We start from the raw sequence: 22,044 nt of genomic DNA, 5'->3' as shown, positions 1-22,044 counted from the left end.
AAAGGGACCTTCTACCCATCTAAGGCCTACCTACCACGCCACGGGTATCGGTCCTGATCGTTTTATATGTGTCAATATATGCCATAATGTTTTTATCACAATATCTCGTTTTATTGTGGCTCTACCTGATTCTCGGCATTCCATTTCCCTATTTCTCTCTTCAGCATAACCTCCTTAATAATGTATGACAAAAAGGTTGACAAAGAGATAAAGGAACAAAAAGAACGAGTAATAGTAGAAGAGATTAATATAGGAGGAGAGAGGTTGAAGGTAGTGTGGGTGTAAAGAACGGTCATATGCAGGGGAAATCAGAGAGCTTGAGAGAACTTATGGAAGAAAATACTCAAGTGATTAGGTTTTTCATGCTAAGAGATTTTAATACGAGAACAGGAGATAGAGGAGAAAGGAAATGAGATGGACAGCAAGGAAGAAAATCCAAAGAGAAGATACTCAATGGGGAAGGAAAGAGCTTGTTTAAGAGCCTGGAGAAGATGGCATGGTTTATCTTAAATAAAAATATAAAAAGGTATAAGGAAGGCAAATATACACGTTTGGGAGAAAAATGGGGACGATAATTAATGATGTGGTAGTGGACGACGTGGTAGGAGAGAAGGTCAAGGATCTAGAGGTAGGAAATTTGATAGATTCGGATCACTTTCCAATAAGAGTGACGTTAGAGGGAAGGAAGAGTATTAGCCATAAGGCTTAAAAGAAAGTAAAAAAGGCGAGAAGTAGGGATTGTTCGATAGAAGATAAACATCAGTTTAAGGAAAAAGTCAGGAATATCAAAATGGGGAACGCAATGTAAGAAATGAAAGAAAATGTGGTAGAAAAAGGGATGTGGAAGAGGACATAACAAGGGAAGAAATAGTCACAGTGTTGGAAATAATTAAAAAGTGAAAGACACCGTGTATAGATCAGTGATCCCAGATTTGAATAGAGCTGCACGATTGCCGGTCGTGACAATTAGGTGGTTCTGTTTATATCTCTATCTGCTTTAAAATAAAATCAAGATATTGGGAAAATATTAATACTATTATATATGTATATGTATGTGTATATATAATTAAAAATTTTTCATAAGGACAACCGCAGGATTTCTCCAAGAGCGGATGCTAATCTCAAAAATTGCGCCCGCTTCCAGCGAAATCGCGGTAAAATTTCAGCCATAACCACGTCTCACAACCGTGAGATAGGTGGTTACAGTCTGTAAAGGAATCAATACGACGATCCAGCAAAGCCTCGTGGACCCTAAGAACACGGAGCGACCCAAGGACAACCGCCTTCTGCATTTTCCCCGCAAGTGTTCTAGCATATTGTTGCCACGCAGGGATGCTTTTTAGGCTATTAACAAGTGAAAGCTTGGCACCTCCAAGAGCGCCGATGATAAGGACGATCAGTTTAACAGAATATTCCGGGTACAATCGTTGCAACTCCCTTATAAGGTCTCGATACCTCTCTTTCTTTTCATTCTCCTTGGCTATGATGTTTTTGTCAGCAGCTTTGTCTTGTTAAGTGTGTGATAACGGGTCCGAAGTTCGCGCGCGAACTTTCGAACCTTGGCGGTAAAGTTCCTGCCAGATGTGATGTAGTCAATCACACATTGAATGCGGGACGCGTACTGTCTTGCCCAGCCTATCTTTATGGCAAGTTGATGCATTCCCCTTTTGGTCTTAAATATCAGCCGTTGGTTTTGTTTTACGGTTCGCATCGGCCAAAGCTCTCGCTACATTATACACACAATAATTGATAGCCCAGAGGTCGGATTCAACGAAAAAATGTCCACGAACCTCGTCATCCATTTCAGCCAGATCTTTAGGCTTGAGAGAAACCTTGGTGTTGATGGTTCTGCGGGTCGTAAAGCATCGCTCTTCATCTCTGGGATGCCTTCCCGCGGTTGGTCTTAGTGTCGCCTCTCTTTCTTTGTTGCCGGCTTGTTCTAGCTGTGGTAGAGTAGGCGTTCCGCTTACATAGCCCCTTTTACACCTCACCCAGCTGCCATTTAGCCTTCGTCACGGTTTTCACACCTCCGCTGGGGGCTTAATTCCTTCGGGACCACCCCTACACAATTGTCCGCGACTGTCTATTTATTTTTTTAACCATATTCAGCAGAAACCCTTTGTACAGGGACCCTCTATCCGCAACCCGAGGACGCGTTCATCATGCAGCATTCACTCATTACTTCCATCGACGACGGTATGTTTGTCTGTCATTTCTTTTATGAAAGGCCTTTGAAAAAGTGATTTCTTAGTCAAGTTCAAATCTTCTGCGCTTAGTGTTTATCCGTTCTGAGAAGTGCGCTATATGAATCAACGGTTTTGACTCATATTGTCATTGGTTTGGCTAAACATATTACTGACTACTTTCTGATGCATGATTCTTATAGTGACATCGCTTTTGTCGCTAAAGTTACTAGGATTGGTTTTATTCGCTGATCTTGAGCGCTTAGCGTTTAACCCTCTTTCGAAGGGTAGAATGGTATTATCGATGTGCGCACTAGTTACTAATGTTACTTTGGATACCAATTCTGCTTTTAAAGAAGTGATTAATTAGTCAAGGTAAAATCTTGGGCGCTTAGCGTTTGATCGTTTTGAGAAGCGCGCTATATGAGTCGACGGTGTAGGCGAAAATATGACAAACCACGATCTGAACTGTGATTTCTACGTTGACATCGCTTTTGTAACAAAATCTGTTGTAATTCGTTTTATTTACTGATCTTGAGCGCCTAGCGCCGCATAGCGCTAAAACTGTCAATTTTTTAAATTTTTTCACGGATATTTCATCTGGCACTCTTAAGCTGAAAAATCACAAAGATTCAGCTAAATCCATTGAAAGCCATTTTCCCATACATTTAGTGCGGAGTCCTTTCAATTAAAAAATTCAACTTTTTGTAGGTAATTTCTCTTTTCACTTTAAAATTAAATAATTTCGTTGAAATTTATGTATTTTGTTTAAAATTTGTCTTTTTTGTGGATAATCAATTTTCTACGTCGAAAATTCATCTTATTGGTTGACAATTTAACAACTTTGTTGAAAATAATGAATTGTAGAAAAAATTATTTGTCCTGTCTTACAGCCACGGCCTAATAAAAATAAATTAGAGCTTTCAAGTCAACTCCATTTATTTTTAGAACAAAAATTAAAACTTCGACGACGTTTCAGCATCACTGCGTGCTTTTTTTAGAGTATGTAAATAATAACTATAATAAGTTAATACACCATAAAAATACATATAAACAGTTTTAAAAGAAGTTATGATTTACGAGTAAGAAATATTAAAATAATAATACCTTAGTTCAAAACGATTTGTAAGCGAAACAACAATCATTCCAATTTTGGAGTCAATACGCAAATTAAACAGGAGCTGCGATAATGTATTTTTCATTATTAAGAATACTGATTTCGAATAGATATTGGTTTGCTTTAATTCACTATAAAAAGATGATAAAAAATCTATGTTTACAAAATGATTTTAACATTAAACGATGTGCCAAAATTTGACTGAATGTACAAGAAATAATAAAATCCAAAACTGTTAAACGCTGTGCCGAAATTAGACTAAATACAAAGAACGGAAAAAAAATCAGAGCACAATTAATTAGTCGCGAGTGGTGCCTACGTACCTCATCAAGATGCCAGAACAAAAAAAGACCCCGCTAATGAGTGAGCGCAATCTTTTATAATTTCGCATCTTTTCTCCCTCTACTCAATTTCCCCTCTGCTCAACCCCATCAATCTCTAATCCAGCATATGCTGAAAATTCGCGCGCAGCTTGGTCCCAGGCCTCACGGCCACGGAGCTTGTCCTAGGTGTATGTGACATGTGTAATGGGCAAATGTGAAGTGGGGTAGGCTAAGAAGGACAGGTGAAGATGGAGAAGGGTGGACGGTTATGTAAGATAGAGGGACAATCATGCGAGTATAGTTCAGAGTAAAAGACTGATAGAGAGAGAGAGGGAGAGAGAGAGAGAAAGAAAGGAAAAGAATATGCGAGCGCGAGAATATAAGATTGTATATGGAAGTAAGTGAGTGTGTGTGTTTGTGTAAACGTATATGTTGATCCGTGCACGTTAGTCAATTTACCCTACTACTAAGAAAAGCTTTTGCTTTTCCCAGGTAATCACGGCCACAGCGAACTGTGCACGTATAATTGGCCGATAGTACATGGATTTTTCCATGCACCCGGAGACCCAGCATGAAGAAAAATCAAAGCATCTAAAATTCTAATTCATTTTCCAAATTAAAGTTGAATAACAAGTTTTCAAATTTGTTGTAGCATCTTTTACAATAGTAAGATTTCTTAAACTATTTATGATTAACCAACGCTTGGCTCAAAACATTCCTAAACACGTAACGCAGAAATAAAAATTTCGAGTATAAATTTACCGCAGTAATAAATGATGAGTCGCGAACTAAAGTTATGTTTGCCAACTCGATAAACACCTTATTCTACGAATCAACTTTGGCGGCCGAAAGCGGTTTTTAATTTCAATGCTGTTTTTAAACATTAAATTCGCCACGTCTCGCACAGGTCTTGCGGCTTTAAATCAAAGGCCGGCATTTCTCAAAAGCCGATATCATGTATTATTTCATTCACGCAATCGCAGTCATTTTATTCCTTCTTAGTAAACACCTAACTTAATCCATATACATTTTTATGGTTAAATAAGTATCATTGAATTTGAGATTTAAGCATTTTATCCTTTTACAGAGCGAGAAACTAAACATATGAGAAAATATTCCTCGCACTATCATTTATATTACCCTTCCTACTATTTTAAAAGTCACACGATTTTATAAATATACGTATCAGTAGATTCTTATTTTACAATATTTATCAAAATAATTAAACCTTGCTTAATTCTTTCCGGAACACTAAGGGTTGGGAAAAAGTTAGAGGAGTTTATTCAGGCACAATTTCAATTAAATACGATGTGTGACCAGAACTGGTACGAGGCGAAATACAAATTGATTGAAAAACAACCCGAACGATTTTGTGATTGGAAAATCGAAAATGACAAATTGTTTTACCACTGTCCTGATTACAAAAAGGCCTTAATAGATGATAAACATCATTGGAAAAAGTTTTTAAAACTCGAATGAAATTCTGACTATCTTACGCCAAAATCATGACACTCCACAATGCGGTCACCTAGCCAATAATAAAACTCTAGATAAAATTGCACAGAATAATTATAGGTCTGAAATAACCTTAGATGTAAAGTCTTAGGTTGGAGATTTTTAGATTTGCATCAAAATAATGTAGTACTTCAAAGCCCATTATCAGGGATAACGGAACTGAATATGTTAACAACGACGCCAGGACCTTTTTGGCGGCCAGAGGAATTACACATTTAACGACCACATTGACTCACTCCCAAAGTAATCCAGTTGAGCGTGTGAATAGGACAATTAAATCAATGAAATCCGCATTCATAAATGCCATCCACGATGAATAAGATAAGAACTTGTCAAAGATGCAATTAGCTCACAAGACTGTATCAAATTTGGCAAGTAGAATATCTCTTTTCTTTCTAAATCATGATCGCGAAGCCGTTATCAGACATACATGAGAATCCCCTGAATTAAAAAAAGACAGCACAGTAGACTGTTTAGATGACTATTTGCTAAAACGAATGGGTAAATAGATGAGTTCCGCCATGGAATAGAAAATCACTTAAAGAAATACTCTGAGCAACGGCTCGTCGAAGCTAATTCGGGTAGGGTAATGTCTGTTAAAATTGATGTTTGTATTGAGGTATATGACCCTCGTAAAAAATTGAACAACAAGGCTGACGGTTATTTGTCAAAATTGGCACATCGCTACTTAAGGCCAACTTTTGTCAGTAGGGTGCTAGGACTGGCGACAGTTGAATTAAAAGACAAAGCTGGTAAATGGTAGGAAGATATAGTATTCATAGTTTAAAAATACTTTGTCAAAGTTTGCGTGCTAAGTAGCGTACATTTTTAACACCGATTACGCCAACTGCCACGATTTGGGTTAGTAACTGACAGCCGAATGTACAGTCATGGCCGACCCAACAGCGAGAGTTCTAGTCAATCTCTACAAGATGCACTCTTGGAGCAGTTCAAGGAACTCCAAGAACAAAAAGAGAAAATCTAGAGGCAGTTGGAGGCAATGAGATTCTAGTTGCACTGATTTCACCTCAGTTGATGTATGCCAACTAAAGCAACTGAGCCAAGAGGCCAAGATGCTGCTCGATGAAATAAAAAACCTAATATCGTCAGAAATAAAATTGATAAAACCAGTAAGAGTCACCGAAGCTCAGATCCAAGCAGAAAATCCCAGAGAAAACCGAATCCCTAGCGAAGCTGACGTGCTCCTCGAGTCGAAAACCACCTACAGCATCAAGGCACTCACACCTCCGTCGGTGATAGTGAAGCCTTGGCCTGCCAGCGATTTGCCGACTTTCAAAGACGTCTTGGAGTAGTTGGGTGTCCCTAACCTCGTTAACAGAAAAGGACTGAAACAATCTATCTACATGGTAGATTTCCCATCAGGTAATTATTAAAAGAGATTATCATCAAACGAGCCGAAATCCTTTTCAAGCGAATGAAAGCTACGAAAATAAACCAAGGGAAAAAAACCTTTATGTCTAGCGTTGGTCAAGGACACATCATCGGATGTCTGAATCGTCGTTCAACGGACCAACCCTTCTGGAGTTGCGGTTTTCCGTATCGCCCGGGATTCAACCATATATGTGGAGTGGATGGATTTGACACTGCCTACATTACCTATCATTATGGAATAGAACAAGAACAGGCTCTTGAAAGATGTGCCGGTTGCTTAAGGGACTTGTTGCTGTGTTGCCCGGAATGTCCAGATTGCAATATCCGGCATCAAGGAATCGTCGACTGGCTGAGGTTGACCTATGCCACTTAGCCCGCTTGAATGGTTTCAACCGAGCATCAGTACATGATTGGTGAAGGAGACAAGACGCAAAGCCATACGAGCAGTGTGCTAAGTAGTTGTCAGAGGAGAAGCGATAGCTCGAAGTGAAGGCATTATGCTCACCGTTTGCCAAGAAGACTTAGCAAAATAATGAAGGAGCGACCAGAAATCTAGGATGGTCAGCAGTTTACAGTCATCATCTGAAAAAAATACGAGAAGTCTCTCAACTAATCTCCGCCCTACAAGTTCGTCGAATTACTTTTACAAAATTTTGGTTTCAAGTTTCCTGTTTTTACTTTTTTCTATCGATTCCTTAAATATCTATAGACCGGAAAGTTCTTATGACTCAGCTAATAATTATTTTGTTTCGAGATATTACTTCCCGTTTAACATTTTTATTTCGTACTTAGAGAGTAATTTGAGCATCAAACTTTCTTCTGTCAAAATGAGTCACACGTCAGATAAAAAATTTGACCCAAGACTGGTTTCTTGCCAGTATTGTAGGCGCTTAAATTTTATCTACCTGAGTAAACACCTAAATTAAAGATAAAGTCACTTAAGATTGTTAATTTTCGCGTACAGATTGGCAGGACTTTGTGACTATAAATGTTTTAAAACTCAGTACTTTAAATGTAATTATATTTCATATTTCTGGTGGCACTATAGATTTCTCATAGGAATATTTAGAAGCTGCCTTGAGAACAACAATCACACCTATTTTCTTTCAGTGGTAATTTGTCATATGACAACGTTGACTTTAGGGTCTGAGGCCTCCCCTAGAGGCTTTACGACCTTTAAGCTTTAACAGGCTTAAGCGTATGGGACATAAGGATCAAACGGACATCAGCCTGTATGCGTATGAATATAGATCAAAGGATCAGTATAAACGGGCTCTCCTGGGTGTTTTGAGAAGGATCCCTATAAACGAGATCTCCTAGTATGTATGATTGCAGTATGATAAAAGGGTAAAAGAGCCCAGTTAACACGGGCGTTCTGGATGCCTGGGTCGAGGTCTCTCCCGGACCGATCTCCACTTTCTGGAATCGGCACGAGAATGAACTGCGGCCGCACAGAGACCAAGAAACAGCCCTCATTTGGTGTGGTAGCCTGCGAACGGGTATTCATTGAGTTTCTCGCTCAATATGACCACCCCCCTGAGCGATGGGTGTAGAGTGATCGTACACATGGAAATTGGCACCTAGGGGTTACGAAGGTGTCCAAACGGCCTTACGGGGACACCGGACGACCTTCTAAAGTAATTAGTCTTACCCTTGCATGCGGGGCTCTGCAGGTGCGGACCTTTTATTTCCTTAGCTACTCGTGGGAACCAAAATAGAACACGCAAAATTACCAAAAGGTGAAGGAGAAAGGAAGTTGGTGGAGGGGGGAATGGGGCTGGGCCCTAAAGGGTCTAGCATAACACTTTCATCCCAATCTGTCTTTCCGACAAGCCTTACTCAAGCAGCGGCTTTGCTCGCAGCTTTTTCGGGAGCTGAGGAGCCTCTGAGTGAGGCAATGGAAACGCGAGTGGCCAATCAGTCTCCCAATAAGAAGAAACGCATCAGCGGTTCCCTGAAAAGGAGACTGAGGAGGCAAGCGCAGCGGGCTAGTGAAGCAGCTGCAGTACCTGGCACATCGGCGACCACAACGCCGATAACCAGCACTTTGAAGAGGCACAAGACTGCCCAGTAGCCAACGAACAGGCACTCCTCTGGGGTTAAGCTGACGGTCGATCAGAGGACTGACCCCTGGCTGTGGTGGGTGCGGATACGAGATACCCGGACTCTAATCTAACCACGACTAAGGGTGACACCACTTTATGTGGATCCGTTGACTCGGGATGTCCGCAGGGGGGTGTTCGATCATCCTTGCTATGGTGCATGATAGTGGATGAATTGTTTTATCTAGTTACGAGTCACGGCCTTCACTTTTTAGGCTATGCGGACGATATAGTGGTCATCGTGCGCGGTCAGCATCTGGATGCGCTCTTCGGAGTAATGCAGCAAGCACTAAGAATAATAGATTTATGGTCTCAGAGGACTGGACTATCAGTCAATCCGAGCAAAACGGATGCAGTTGTGTTGACCAGAAGGTACAAGTGGGGAACCACAAGTACATTGAAATTGGCTGGACAAAAACTCGAAATCAAAGAGCAAGCCAAATATCTAGGAGTCCTCCTGTATAAGAAGCTGTCATGGAAACAGCACCTGGAAAACAAGTGCAAGAAGCTAGTAGCGACTTTTTGGCTCTGTAGAAGAACCATAGGGAAAAGGTGGTGATGAAAAAAGCTGGCTGCGAAGGCTGCCTGGAGATTAAATATAATAAACGATAGCAGTATCTCAAAAGTTATGCACACCTGCCCAGTGATGGAGACAACTGGTTTACAGATGGCTTCAGAAACAAGGGGAACGCTGGAGCAGGTGTATACCGTAAAAGGACCGGAATGGGCTTTACAATTGCGATGGGGTTTTACGCAACAGTTCTACAATCTGAGATTATGGCCTTGCTCAAGTGAGCCTATAAGGCAATGGAGTATGGCGGACAAAGAAACATTCGCACCTGCTCAGATAGCAGGGCTGCTATCATGGCTCTGAATGGAACAACGACAACGCCGCTGTTAGTATGGGAGTGCTTTGACGCACTGAATAAGCTAACGACAGAAAACCGAGTCACTCTGCTCTGGATCCCTGGACACAGTGTCATCAGAGACAATGAGTTATCGGACAGGCTAGCAAAGCTAGCAGCAAAGGGGAATCTTACTGGAACTAAGCCAGTTGTAGGCATTTCCAGTAGGTTGGTCACTGATGATATCAACAGTTGGCTGATGGAGGAATATCAGAATGAGTGGGATGCGGTCTCTGACTGCAGACAGGCTAAAACACTCTTAGGATCAAAGCTAAACCCTCATCGAGCGAAAGAAATACTTAAGCTCGGGAGGAATAAAGTCAAAGTCCTAACAGAAATGTTTACATGACATGGAAACCTCCAGTACCACAGGCATAAGATAGGGCTTGAAGAAAGTCTTCTCTGTCGTCTGTGCGAAAAGGATAATGAGACTTCCACTCATATCCTCTGCCACTGCCCTGCGATTCCGGGGAATAGTCTAACACTCACAGGCAGCTTGCGTATCAGTGAGTATGAAATATCAGCCAACAGCGTATCCGCGTTCCTCTCTCTATGGAGAGGGCTTTGGGGCCACGTTTAAGACTTATAAAGGGACGCAACGGGATCACCGATGCTCAAGGTTCCATTCGACATTTTTGAAACCATTATTTACTTAAAATAGTAATTCATTCTCATAGTCGACTATTGGTATAGTTTCAAAGCCTTTAAAATAACATTTTATTCTGCATTTGAAATGCTTGATAGATTCGAAAAACAAAATTGGCAAAAGTAACAGAGAGCAAGGGAACATAGCAGAGCCAAATGGTTAATCCTATTAAAGAAAAGTAGCTAGTAACAAGTTTTATTTTAAAATAATGGAGAAACTATTTTAATTTGAAGAGGAAACGGAAACACCGCAAGATCGTTGTTTTCATCATTGTAGAGTTAATAGATTAATATAGTTATTGTTTAGTAAGGTGAGACATTATAATATAAGTAGTGGTTAAGTTAGATTCATGCTAGAATGTAAACATGTGTTCAGGGAGCGGAGGTCCTCAAAACCGTAAAAGGGAAAGACTGAATATACATACATGAGTGCAAAAGATTTGGTTATTTTATTTCGACGATAGACAAACTAATTTCATGAATTTCATTATTTTTTAAAACAAATTCGGGCATAGATTTTTTTAATTTGAGTGAAAATCAACTAAATAATGTAGTGAAAAATCTTTTAAGGTATAACACCTAAACTTTATTATAAATCAGGGTTTAATTAGGATACGGTCCCGAATTTCCACAACGGTCTCGAAACTGTTTCGAACTACGTTTCCAGCATAGTTTTCGACGCCTGATTTTTTAGTAGCATTTTGTTTGTTTTTCAAGTCAAGCGTAGAATTTAAAAGTTATGATTATATTTCTGACATACCTTTTGCGATTTTGCCTATTTGCCGTACTTTTTTTGTTTCTGAACCTAGGAAGGTCTGGCGTCCCACATAGTAGGTGTTCATTGAATTCATTCGAAGTTACATGTTGCCAAAGGTATATTAATTTTTCTTTTACCAAAAGGGATAAATATTACATAAATTGCCACTTATGACACTACCATCATATTATATCATGCTGTACAGGTATGCCTTATTGTGCTGCCTTGTATTACTTTCAGATTATTTATTTAAAAAACTTACCCTGTATCCTCCTAGGTGTTCCACTAAACAGGTTAAGGTAGCATCTCTTCCAAGCGCTACTGTGATATTCGCAATAGGAGCGGTAAACTCTGGTTGAAACGCCCTTCCTGTAAATGCTGTTATTATTCCACGCCATTTTATATTAAATGCTGAATTATGATATAATTAAAATTATGGCGAGAAGAAGTAGTGTTTATCAACTTGTAATTGTCGACACACATAGAAGCATATGGGCGCGTCTACATATGGTATCTTACACAAAGGAAGGGGAGGTCTGCTCGTTATTTTTAAACGTGATAAACCGTAAAGTATGGAGAATGGGTACCTCTTGTGTTATCTCAAAAAAGGTTTTTTCTTTTAATTCGAAAATAATCAAAAATTATTTATTCCATACCTCCTAGCTGATGAAATGAAAGCCTAAATAATTGTAATTTCGTAACTCTTACCAGATAGTGAACATACTTATGATTTAAAATGACCGACAAGAGAAAAATTGTCCGATATTCGAAGTGCGTGGTGACTCATTTTTTAGCCTAGAGAATTCTTTCTGGGTGTAAAGTGTCGCAAATTTATCTGGCTAAATGTCGCAATGCATAACTCCACGCGAAGAAACTCTTGAAGAGAAAGGAACAAAAGATATAGAAATGAGAAAAATCAGGAAACAAAAAGAGACGAGGAACGAAAGTAAGGAAGATTGGAGGATATGCTACTACAATATAGTATGCTTGGAAAGAAAGGATAGGGAGTTTATGAGAAATTTGAGACAATGAAATGCAGCAGTAACGATGGAGACGTGACTAGATGGAAAGGGATAAGATAAAGAAAACGGAAAGATTACCAGCAGCTTACAAATCGCAGGTTTTAAATGCAAAGAGAAAAAATTAAAAAGGCAGAGCAATGATAAGAATGGTGATGGAAGTAGAGAAGGAATGTTGTAACAGAATCGTTACCATTTATTGGGAATCAGCACGGTCGTGCACGAAAGGGTTGCCGGGTCGTGTCCGAGATTAGGCGGAACCCCCCGAGGCGTCCCGAGGTCCCACATGATCGTATCCCCTATCGTCATACTGTGTTAGCTCGCGCTCGTGAAAACCAGAGTGAGAAGACAGTGTGTCAACTAAGTGCCCGCATCTCGCTCTCTCTCTCTCGTCACCATGCATCCCGGCCCATTCGCTGCCATTCTGACGCGCTAATCTTAGGGAAGCCTTCCCCTCACACTTCCAGGATCCTATCGGACAACCCTTTAGATAGGACCTTCCTACCGTCTAAGGCCTACCTACCGCTCTACAGGTATTAGGCCTCACCGTTCTGTAAGTGGCAATAAATGCCGTTTTGTTTTTATTACAATCTCTCGTTTTATTGTGTCTCTACCTGATTCTCGGCATTCCATTTCTCTATTTCCCTCCTTGGTATTACTTTTGCAATATCTGGCACCCACCTCAAAAAAGCCACTATCCTTGTCCTTTTAAAATTATAAACCTGCCGAGAAAAAAGGAACGCAATGCAAAAATTTAATTTCTCTAATCTCGACTCTCACTATCAAATTTTTGGAATCTTTTTTTCATGCTGTTTGATCCATTGCCTCGCCAAATTGACCATTGCTCGCGTGCGATGTTCGTAAAAGCATAATGCGAAGTACGCTAGGAAAAACCGAAACGTGAACAAATAGAAACATCTTACCTTTTCAATAATTGTGGCAAAATGAATTTTAATCTAGAAGAAATAGACTAAATCAGGTAAAAATAAAAGTAAGGTCCGGAAAGAGTTATTGTATATTATTTGGGAAAGTAAAAATGTATTCTTTAAAAAACAAGAATAAGTAAAGATAAAAGAAAAAGGAAACCTGGAAAGAGATAATAACTTAATTTTAAATGAAATTAAGCTTAGTTCAGGAAAAATTAAAAACACAATGGCCAACCCTCTGATAATAGACAGCGATTGTGATTGCGTAGACTTTGAAGGTGCCGTTGCTCTTCTTTCAAACCAAGAGATTAATTTGAATAATGTCACAATAGGTCGGACAAAGGCAGAGTCTGCAAACAATAATAAAAAAACCAACACAAATTAGTAACAAACAACCGCCACCCACGAAATTACTCAAATTCCAGACAGAACATTTTATCCAGTAAATAATACGTTCTTCCCGGATAACAAAGATTTAAACTCATTAGGCGCATCAGTCTCAATATATAATTGAAGACAAATAATAACCGAAACTTTTGAAAGCGAATCATTTTTGAAAAACAATATAATATTCGTTTTATAAACTTACGAACTTTTAAAAAGCACAGAGTTCGTTGAATTTATGAATCAACAAAAGGAAAGATTCTTTAAAGAAAGGAAAAATAGGCAAAACAGTTAAGGTTTCGATTGAACCCGACAGCTCATAGGTCTTGCGAAGACGTAAGAGAAATATTTAAACTCAATTGTCTGAAAAAATAAAAGTGAATCTCGTAACAAGTCAAATGGTCGAAATGACAACCAAAACAGGGACCAAAATAATTAGGGTGAAAAACAATACAAAAATCGATTTCCATTCTTTCCATTTGGATTCCCATCTCTACCCTTTCTAAATCAATATAAACAATATTTTAGAACAATACAGTTTTCAAGATAGATTCAAAAACAATAGACGAAGATATCCATTCAACCTTTTTAATCAAATGTTAATATTGTTTAATCAAATATTATTGGACCTAAATCAAGTTCAAGACAATCGAATGATAAAATTCCCAACAGAAAAAGCACAAAATAATTTAGGAAGTAATAATAATGAACAGAGTTCCAGAAGTTAAACTACGGGTATAAAAATGAAAAATCGGCTAATAATAATAGGGATTGACAAGAAAAAACAAGTTCTAACTCGGACATAGAACAGGACTCAAACACAAAAACGAATGAGGACACGACAAATTTAAGTTGTTATCACTGTGGTTTTACAGGACATTTTAAAATAGAATGCCCACAACATGTGTAGAACCAAGGAAACTGGAGTGCGGGTACCAGGACAGATGGATAGATGAAAATTTCATTTAATGAAAAGGACAAAACTTTTACTTGGTTATTAATTTTCTTCCTTTCATTTTTAATATGCTTGACAATCTGCCAGTCTACTTTGGAACCACCCTGAAGCTGCCAGTTAAACTTCTAGTTAGTTTTAGGCATTCAAACAATCATTCCACATGTATTTGAAGAGTAATAAAATGACGTTTTTCACTCGAACTTTTAACAGCTTTCATAGCCTGCCAGTCAACTTTGGCACCACCGAGAAGCTGCCAGTCAAACTTCTTGTTAGTTTTTAGCGTTCAAACCATAACTCCACGTGGATTTCAAGAGTAGAGTGTTAGTCATTCAACGAATTTCGAACTGTTGACTAGGAGAAGAAACGAATCTGAAATTTGAGTGAGTACTAACATGACGTCCATAGAATTTTCGCGAGCTCCCAGTCTGTAAGAAGTCCGAAAGGAGTGATGAATCGGCTGAAAAAATTCGGATTAGCTTAGGAACGTAAGCTTAAACATGATTTGAATTACAAAGGTTGTAAAAAAATATAATTAAAATAAAAATAAAAATTTTATCATGCACAAGCACAATATAAAAGTTCGAGTATACCTAGAGTATACCTTGACTCATTTCAGTATATTTCCCACAGATTGAGGGAAATGTGTGTCCACGTGGACAAGTGGACAAGTGTGTAATTTTGCCATACCGGCCCCTCCCCCTCCCCCCTAGTGTCCACGTGGTATATGGATGGCCCCTTAATAATTAATCAATGCCGTTCTGGACACCAGATAAAGTTGAGAATGTGTTTGAATGAAGTTGTCTTCTGTGAATTGCATTAGAAAATGAGGTTACAGAGATAAGTGTATTAGATTTTTGACGTGATATATGTAAAACTGTCTGCGGGAACTGTATTTCTGTAAGTGTATTTCGCCGGGAGCGGGTCCTTGGAGAGTCCTTGGGAGCTGTTCCTCTATTGGATGCCTGCCCGCGGTTGGTCTCAATGTCGCCTCTCTTTCTCTGTTGCCGGCTTGTTCTAGCTGTGGTAGAGTAGGCATTCCCCTTACATAGCCCCTTTTTCGGAGTAGTTCAGCATGGTTACGCAGAAGTTGCTGCGAAAAGCGCGATAGCTCCGGGTGTTTCTCGCACCACAGACCATGCAACTGTGCTTGCCCCGCATGCAAGGATAAGGGTGCTTGCAAATACTCTACGTTTTATGTGGTACAAATACCATTTTTCTCGCATGACCCATTATTACTCAAACAACACATTCAATTTAGCTTGCTAACACTGTGCCTAATATCGGTTGTCAAATAATTTCTTTTTTCCTTCTCCACGTACCATTTTTTGCAATCAGTTTTCTTAAAATTGGTGCATGTTTCCGTGGACTATTTTTTTACGGTGAATTAAGAGTTACGTTTCCTCGAAGTGAATTGAAAGCACATTCACAAACACAACGAATCAATTTTACATAAAATGTGTTCAGCACAGTTTTTCTACATGTATCTGTTAGATGGCACTACGCATGTAAAATGATTGCTTGTTTTTTACGGCTCGAGCCGCGTGCGTGCTGCGACATTACAAACAAAGAACTGGCATCTGTTCACTCATGTTACTTTCCTTGATTGATTTAAAAGGTGTGTATTGCTTAAGATCTAAAAGAACATATCCATTTGGTTGAAATTACGCTTATATTTTTATAATGCCTACCTTTAGTAAATAAATCCACAAGAGTATTATTTGAAGCTTCGCGCATCAAGTCATCAATTACTATAAGTTTTGGACGAGAGTTGTTGGCGAAGTCAGCTGGTTGCAGAAGACGTTCGCGAAATTCTACAGTACTGTCATACTCTTTATAACCAGGTTGCCATTCAGAAAAGTAGAATGGAATTCGAGAAAACTGTGTATTATTCATATGATTCCTATATCGGAGGAAATCTTTTACAAATATCTTTTCCGCATCCTGTGAGACCACATATCATTAAGCTCTATGGATGTTTCCAACGCATTTCCATATTGACAATTAACTGATTATGCTTGTATACATTTTATTATAAATAAGCTAGTTTCATTGAGTAATTGCCACGCGCCGCCGCCGTTACCGCCGATGAATGTGCAAGCGATAAGTGAGCGTATTGTTGCATACACACACGCGTATGCATGCAAAAATTAGCTAGTTGCTGCATGCATTAAAAAAATATTTAAAAGAAATATTTTGCAAAGTGGGTATATAGATTCAAAAAAAAAATGAGATTTTTTTGTGATTTAAAAAAAAAAATTTATTTTTCTTGAAAATTATTATTTTAGCGGTACAATTTTCATATTCGTACATTTATATCAAGCACGTATTGCTAAAAATAATAAAATTATTCTATAAATCCATATGGAAGTGTCCCAAAACGTCCATTGGATCGTCCTTTAACAAGGCTTGGTTTACACGTTTTAGTTTCTAACCATAAAACTATCAAATGAAATGGTGTGCGCCTGAAAATTGATACTACGCGACACTACGCGATATTAAAAGTACTGTCTTAATTATCATGTTTAAAAAAGATTAAAGTGTCACACTTAATTAAATATTTTTTCTTATTTGGCGTTAATTCCTCTAGCTGCCTGTCAGTTTACAATAGCTTCTTTTTTTATTTTATAAGAGTACATAAAAAATCAATTGAGTATACCTGGAGAAAAAATGTAATATCATCATCATCGTTGCCAGGACTCTCTGATATTATTTCATCGATATGATTTTCACGATCCAGAGAGTTGTGAAAACTGTCAATCAAATCGAACACTCTCTTCACTTCCTCGTTTTCTTTTTCAATATTTCCAAACTCTTCTGAAATCTTGTAGCTAATGAAAAATTTTAATTCTTTATCATCTTCTTTGATCGAGTTGTCCTCATCCTCACTTATGTCACGGTGATCCACGAGTTTTGTTACAGGGTTGGTTGCAGTAGGTTCTTGTTCTTTTTTTCCTCAGGTTCATTTATAATGTGTAATTTTGTTGTTGTTGAAACTGTATTTAATGATATTTTAGGTTTTTTCTTCCCGTTTGATGGATGTGATTCTGAATTAAATAAATTTTCAGCGCAAATAGCAGCTTCTTATAAAATCATGTCCATCTCTTCAGCATCATGATCAAACCACTTGATAGTCCCGAAAATCATATGTATGTAAATACATTTTTCTTATTTATATAACCAAAAATATTTACATTTAAGTTTCAACTTTACAAAAGAAACAATCTTGCCTTGTTCTGTTTTAAATTCTGCAACTAGTTCTCTTAGAATAAAAATTGTTCCTAATCCTCTTTTCTTCAAAATATTTGAAACCAATTTCAGGAGTTAAACAGTTTGAACAGACCAAGCTTATAGCTTAATTTCAAAATACGAGGTGTTGAATTGAAGATTAAGTGTTTTTATTTATTTATTTTCAACCCTTTTGTAATTGGCACATTTAAATGTCGACTATTTATTGTTATTGAATGCATCTGTAATCGCTGATATGCTTTTAACAACACAAGCCTGCGTATAAGTAGTAAGGGCCAACTATGGGGCGACAGACAGCCTACACCCACTCCTCGGCCGTCTGTCTAGACTGGCGCCTCCCCCCTCCACAACACTGCGAGGTCATTGACTCCTGGGGAGGGGGGATTATGCAACACGTGAAATATACTACCCCCCATAACTGCCTCCTCCATAAATGCCTCACCCATTTCTGCTGACTAGAGATAAAGCAAGCAGGTGTATGTATGCTTATCTTATGTTTGCACACACGTCTGGAGATAAATTTCCGAGAAAAGGGAATTCCCTGACGTCATTTCTAAAAATTAAAGTCTAAGACTATGCATTAATCATTTTAAATAGGAATGAAATTTAAATATGAATCTTTTAAAGTCTAAATTTTAATAATAAAGCTTATTTACTAAAGGAATGGGATGATAAATAAAAGAGATTAGGAATACATTTAAACCTATTAAAATAGATTTATTCAGTAAATTAAAAAAAGACATCTAATGACAAGTAGAAAAACCGGTCAATATGTTCAAAAAATTTTTAATTAGCTAAAAATTAAAAGATATATCCACTTCAAATTAAAAAAACATGATAGTTATAATTATGATTATTATGACTAATTACACATCGTAATGAGTTCCATCGAAATTGGGTACAGTTTCCTCGCAGACGATAGCGATGTTGAGGAATAAGAGGCGGTAGGCAATGGCTGTCAAAGTACGTTCCATGGCCATTTCGGTCAATATAAGCAGCTACCAAATGCGATCCTTTTTTTTGGTGTCGATCTGTGTTGAAAATTAAAGGAGCCGGTCTCATCCACACCTTCGGTAACCGATCTGCGGCGAATACACCCGTCGTATGTCTTGGTATTACTTGAAGTGATTGAGGTATTCGAAGACTGTCCATCTCTATTTCCAGGACTTCCAAGTCGAGGCAGTACGGATACTGGATTAGAAACCTCAGTCTTGATCTTTTTGATTTTTAAACAGAAATCTGTATATTGTCAGCGACCTTCCTCGTTGTCACAAAATGTGACAATCACGAAGAGATATTTCTTCTCGTCTTAGTTTTTGAAGCCAGCTTTTCAGCCTAATTGCGTTATTGACAGCATATGTAAAAATTGTACCTTTTTTCACACCGCGATGAAAACAGTTATGTTTATTGGATTCCAGTTTTTTAAAAGAAGGACAGCTTAATTCTTCTAGATTGATAATCTTTCTACTTGTGATGTCTTGTAAAAGTGCAGCTTTTTCCAGACCTCTAGTATATATCTGACCAGCTAATTTTGCAACATCGCGTAGATTTGAATACATATACTTAGTAGGGGTTTCTCCCTTAAACCATTCGATACCGTGAAAATAACAGGTGAGCCAGTTATTTTTTTCTTTCGTAGCGATACAGAGATCCGAGAGGAGATAAGGTGGTGTCCAATATCATTATGATCTAGTGCAATGACGGTCACTTCTTTTGCAATAAAGTTATATTCAAGGTCACGAAAGCCTTCAATATCAATCACGAAGTCCATATTATTTGTCACATAAAAAAGTATGTTTACTGATTATGATTTTGGCGAAGGAGATGTCGGTGACAAAGAGTAGAGCATCGTGCAAACACACACACACCCGAGAAACCACGTTAGGAGTCAACCGACTTGTTAGCCTCCTTTGAACGAAATGAAAGACAACTTTTAGGCATCGAAAAAGAGGCTTATATGATGACATATGTTGAAGAATTTTTCTCATCCCTTTTTTTCCAATGTTTACACAGCTGAATTTTTATGAAATAACGGTGACAGTGTAAAAAGATAAGACACTTCCTGTCCAAACCTGTCCTAAGTAAACACATGTGTACATTAGGATGTCATATGTGTGTGAAATTTCGAGAAATAAAAGGCCGAAAAATATAGGATACAGTTTACGGTGTTTGTTAATGGTTCTTCAAAAATTACCTCTATTCGTAGACTTCCATGCTTTACGATATTTCAGTGAGAATAACAATTTGCAGAAAGATCAGGGGTAAGGTCAAAAGCAAAAAGACAAAATGCTTGCGAGTAATCATATCTGTCGATATCATTACCCTCTTTAAGAAATTAATCTTGTAATTTTGAAAGTTAAATTGATTTAGTGCTCTATTATCGTTAAAAGCTCTGTTCTCTACGAAACCGATAATCTTAGGCAACTGTCCGACAATAACATTATCAAGAGTTACACCGTAAATATCTCCGTGTAAAGTACGCGCTTTGATCTCGACTCTTGTTATAGGGTATTTTGCTGTTCCTTGTGATAGAGCTATTGCGTGTGCTAGTAAAATACGGGGGCTTATTTTTGAACGATGAATAAGGAGCGATGCTTCCAAAATGTGTAAATTGCATGTCTTGACAGGGTCCATAAGGCAAAAAGCATCTTTTGTACGTACGAGTCGAAGACGCATCTCGACTCAGTTGAGAAGAAATTTCTTTTGTCTGAAAATGTCGCAATGCAGATCAGTATGAAGTAGGGAAATGAAATTTGGATTGGAAAAATATGTAACTTATGTGGATGAAAAATGTAGTTTCGGGTATCGACAGGTATAATACGTAAAAGAGTGATTTTCGCATCACCCGTAATGTGAGGTTCACAAATATCGCAATAAACGAATATTTTCTCGCGTAAACCAAGCACTAAACTTGCTGGGTGATTAGCATAATGAGAAGTATCTGATACTAATTTTTGTGGTGAAAAACCCAGTATACAAGATACTTTTTCACTAATTACAAGATGTCGTGAATTATTATAACCTTGTGAAATCTGTTGTAAAACATTAATGTAACGATGAGTATTACTATGCATAAAATAGCACCTAATACGTTCTTTTAGTGTACCATTAAATCGTTCAACTACAGCAGCCTTAACATTTCGATCACTTACAGAGAGAAATCTTATACCCCGTGTCGATAAAAATTTTTGAAATAATGCACCGAGAAATTCTTTTCCTCTATCGCTCTGTAGACAGACAGCAGCAAGCTTTACACTTTTATCGAGAAGAACTTCAAATGCCCTTCTAATTTCATTTGCAGATTTATCTTTAAGAGGCTCAACCCAAGCGTATTTACTCAGCACGTCAATGACCACCAGTAGATACTGGTATCCATCATTAGAATCTTTCAGATGTGTTAAATCAACTAAATCTCCTTCCCATAAATCATCTATATTTGATAAACCGTAATTTATTCTCCTGAAATGTCTATGAATTGGTACGTGTAGATTATAGGAGTATTGAGATTTTAACCATTCAACCACCTTTTCACGTGAGACTCTTCCACGCACAGCGTTTGCGAGTTTTTCAATACCTGAGTAAAAGGCTTCATGGGATGGGTCGAAATATATTTCTTCTAACAATTTTATGGTTTCAGAAACAATGTTCTCCACTGGCTGCTACCTCTTCTCGATCCTTGAGCTTTAGCCGAACCTGTGCTACGAGGTGTCGCTCGCTTCTTACTCCTACCTGGCGTGTCAGTGAACCCTTTGTATACCTCGTTAGCACTAATGACCTCTTCGTCTTTAGTCATTAGTGAGTCATAAAGTCCAGGCGATAGTTTGGTTCTGCGTCGACTACCTCTCTCTCTCTCTCTCCCTCTTGAATAAATTATATCTTCTTTCCAGTATTTACTTTTTCTGGCAATCTCTCTAGACATACTGATTTCACGAAGAATCATGGCAAACTGATCTCGGCCCGCCGGTTTCAAATTTTTTCTCAATCTCATAGCATCGTTTATTAGATCACTGATATTTGCATTTTTTACACTTTTACCATGTATAAAGAAAGAACAATGTGAATCCCATTTTACACGTTTTTGTATATCTGGTTGACAAAGTCGTTGGAGTAAAACAATTCCTTTATTTTTTAAAGTTTTTTGGAATAGTTACAATAATTTTATCACTATTGTTTAAATAATCTTCCCCCTCCTCATCATCATTATAATTGAAATCACTTCTTCTTCTTTATTTATAATGTGTCCCCTAAGGGTTTACATGACTTCCATTCCTTACAATCTTTCCGTTTACATCTATATATGTTTTACAATCTTATCCTTTCTATATATACAATTATTTACAACTATTTACATAAAGTCTTATATCTAGTTCCTTATTTCTATTTCCTGCGATAGCGCAATTCAGGACTTATTAGTAAGCGAGTGAGCGAGCGAACGAAAGCGAGAGTGTAAGCGAGAGAGAGGGTATGAGAACACAAACGCATTTTAGTCTACTTATCTTTTACTTTACCATTACTTACAATTTTCACGCTTCTAATCTAAGCGACTTCCGTTTCCTTTTTCTTTCACTTTCTTTA

At 38.0% G+C, this 22,044-nt stretch overlaps 1 protein-coding gene across 1 annotated transcript in view; it reads right to left on the bottom strand.

Moving 5' to 3' along the window:
• LOC117168930 (neurotrimin-like) overlaps positions 1–22,044 on the bottom strand; it is a 380,276-nt gene that overhangs the window by 189,343 nt on the left and 168,889 nt on the right. Inside the window, exon 3 of the mRNA XM_033354915.1 lies at positions 11,202–11,308. Coding sequence (XP_033210806.1) covers positions 11,202–11,308 — 107 coding nt within the window. The remainder of the gene's footprint in view (positions 1–11,201; positions 11,309–22,044) is intronic.

Source organism: Belonocnema kinseyi, chromosome 3 (genome assembly GCF_010883055.1).
Source record: "Belonocnema kinseyi isolate 2016_QV_RU_SX_M_011 chromosome 3, B_treatae_v1, whole genome shotgun sequence".
NCBI lineage: Eukaryota > Metazoa > Arthropoda > Insecta > Hymenoptera > Cynipidae > Belonocnema > Belonocnema kinseyi.
This window is presented reverse-complemented; position numbering and strand designations above follow the sequence as displayed.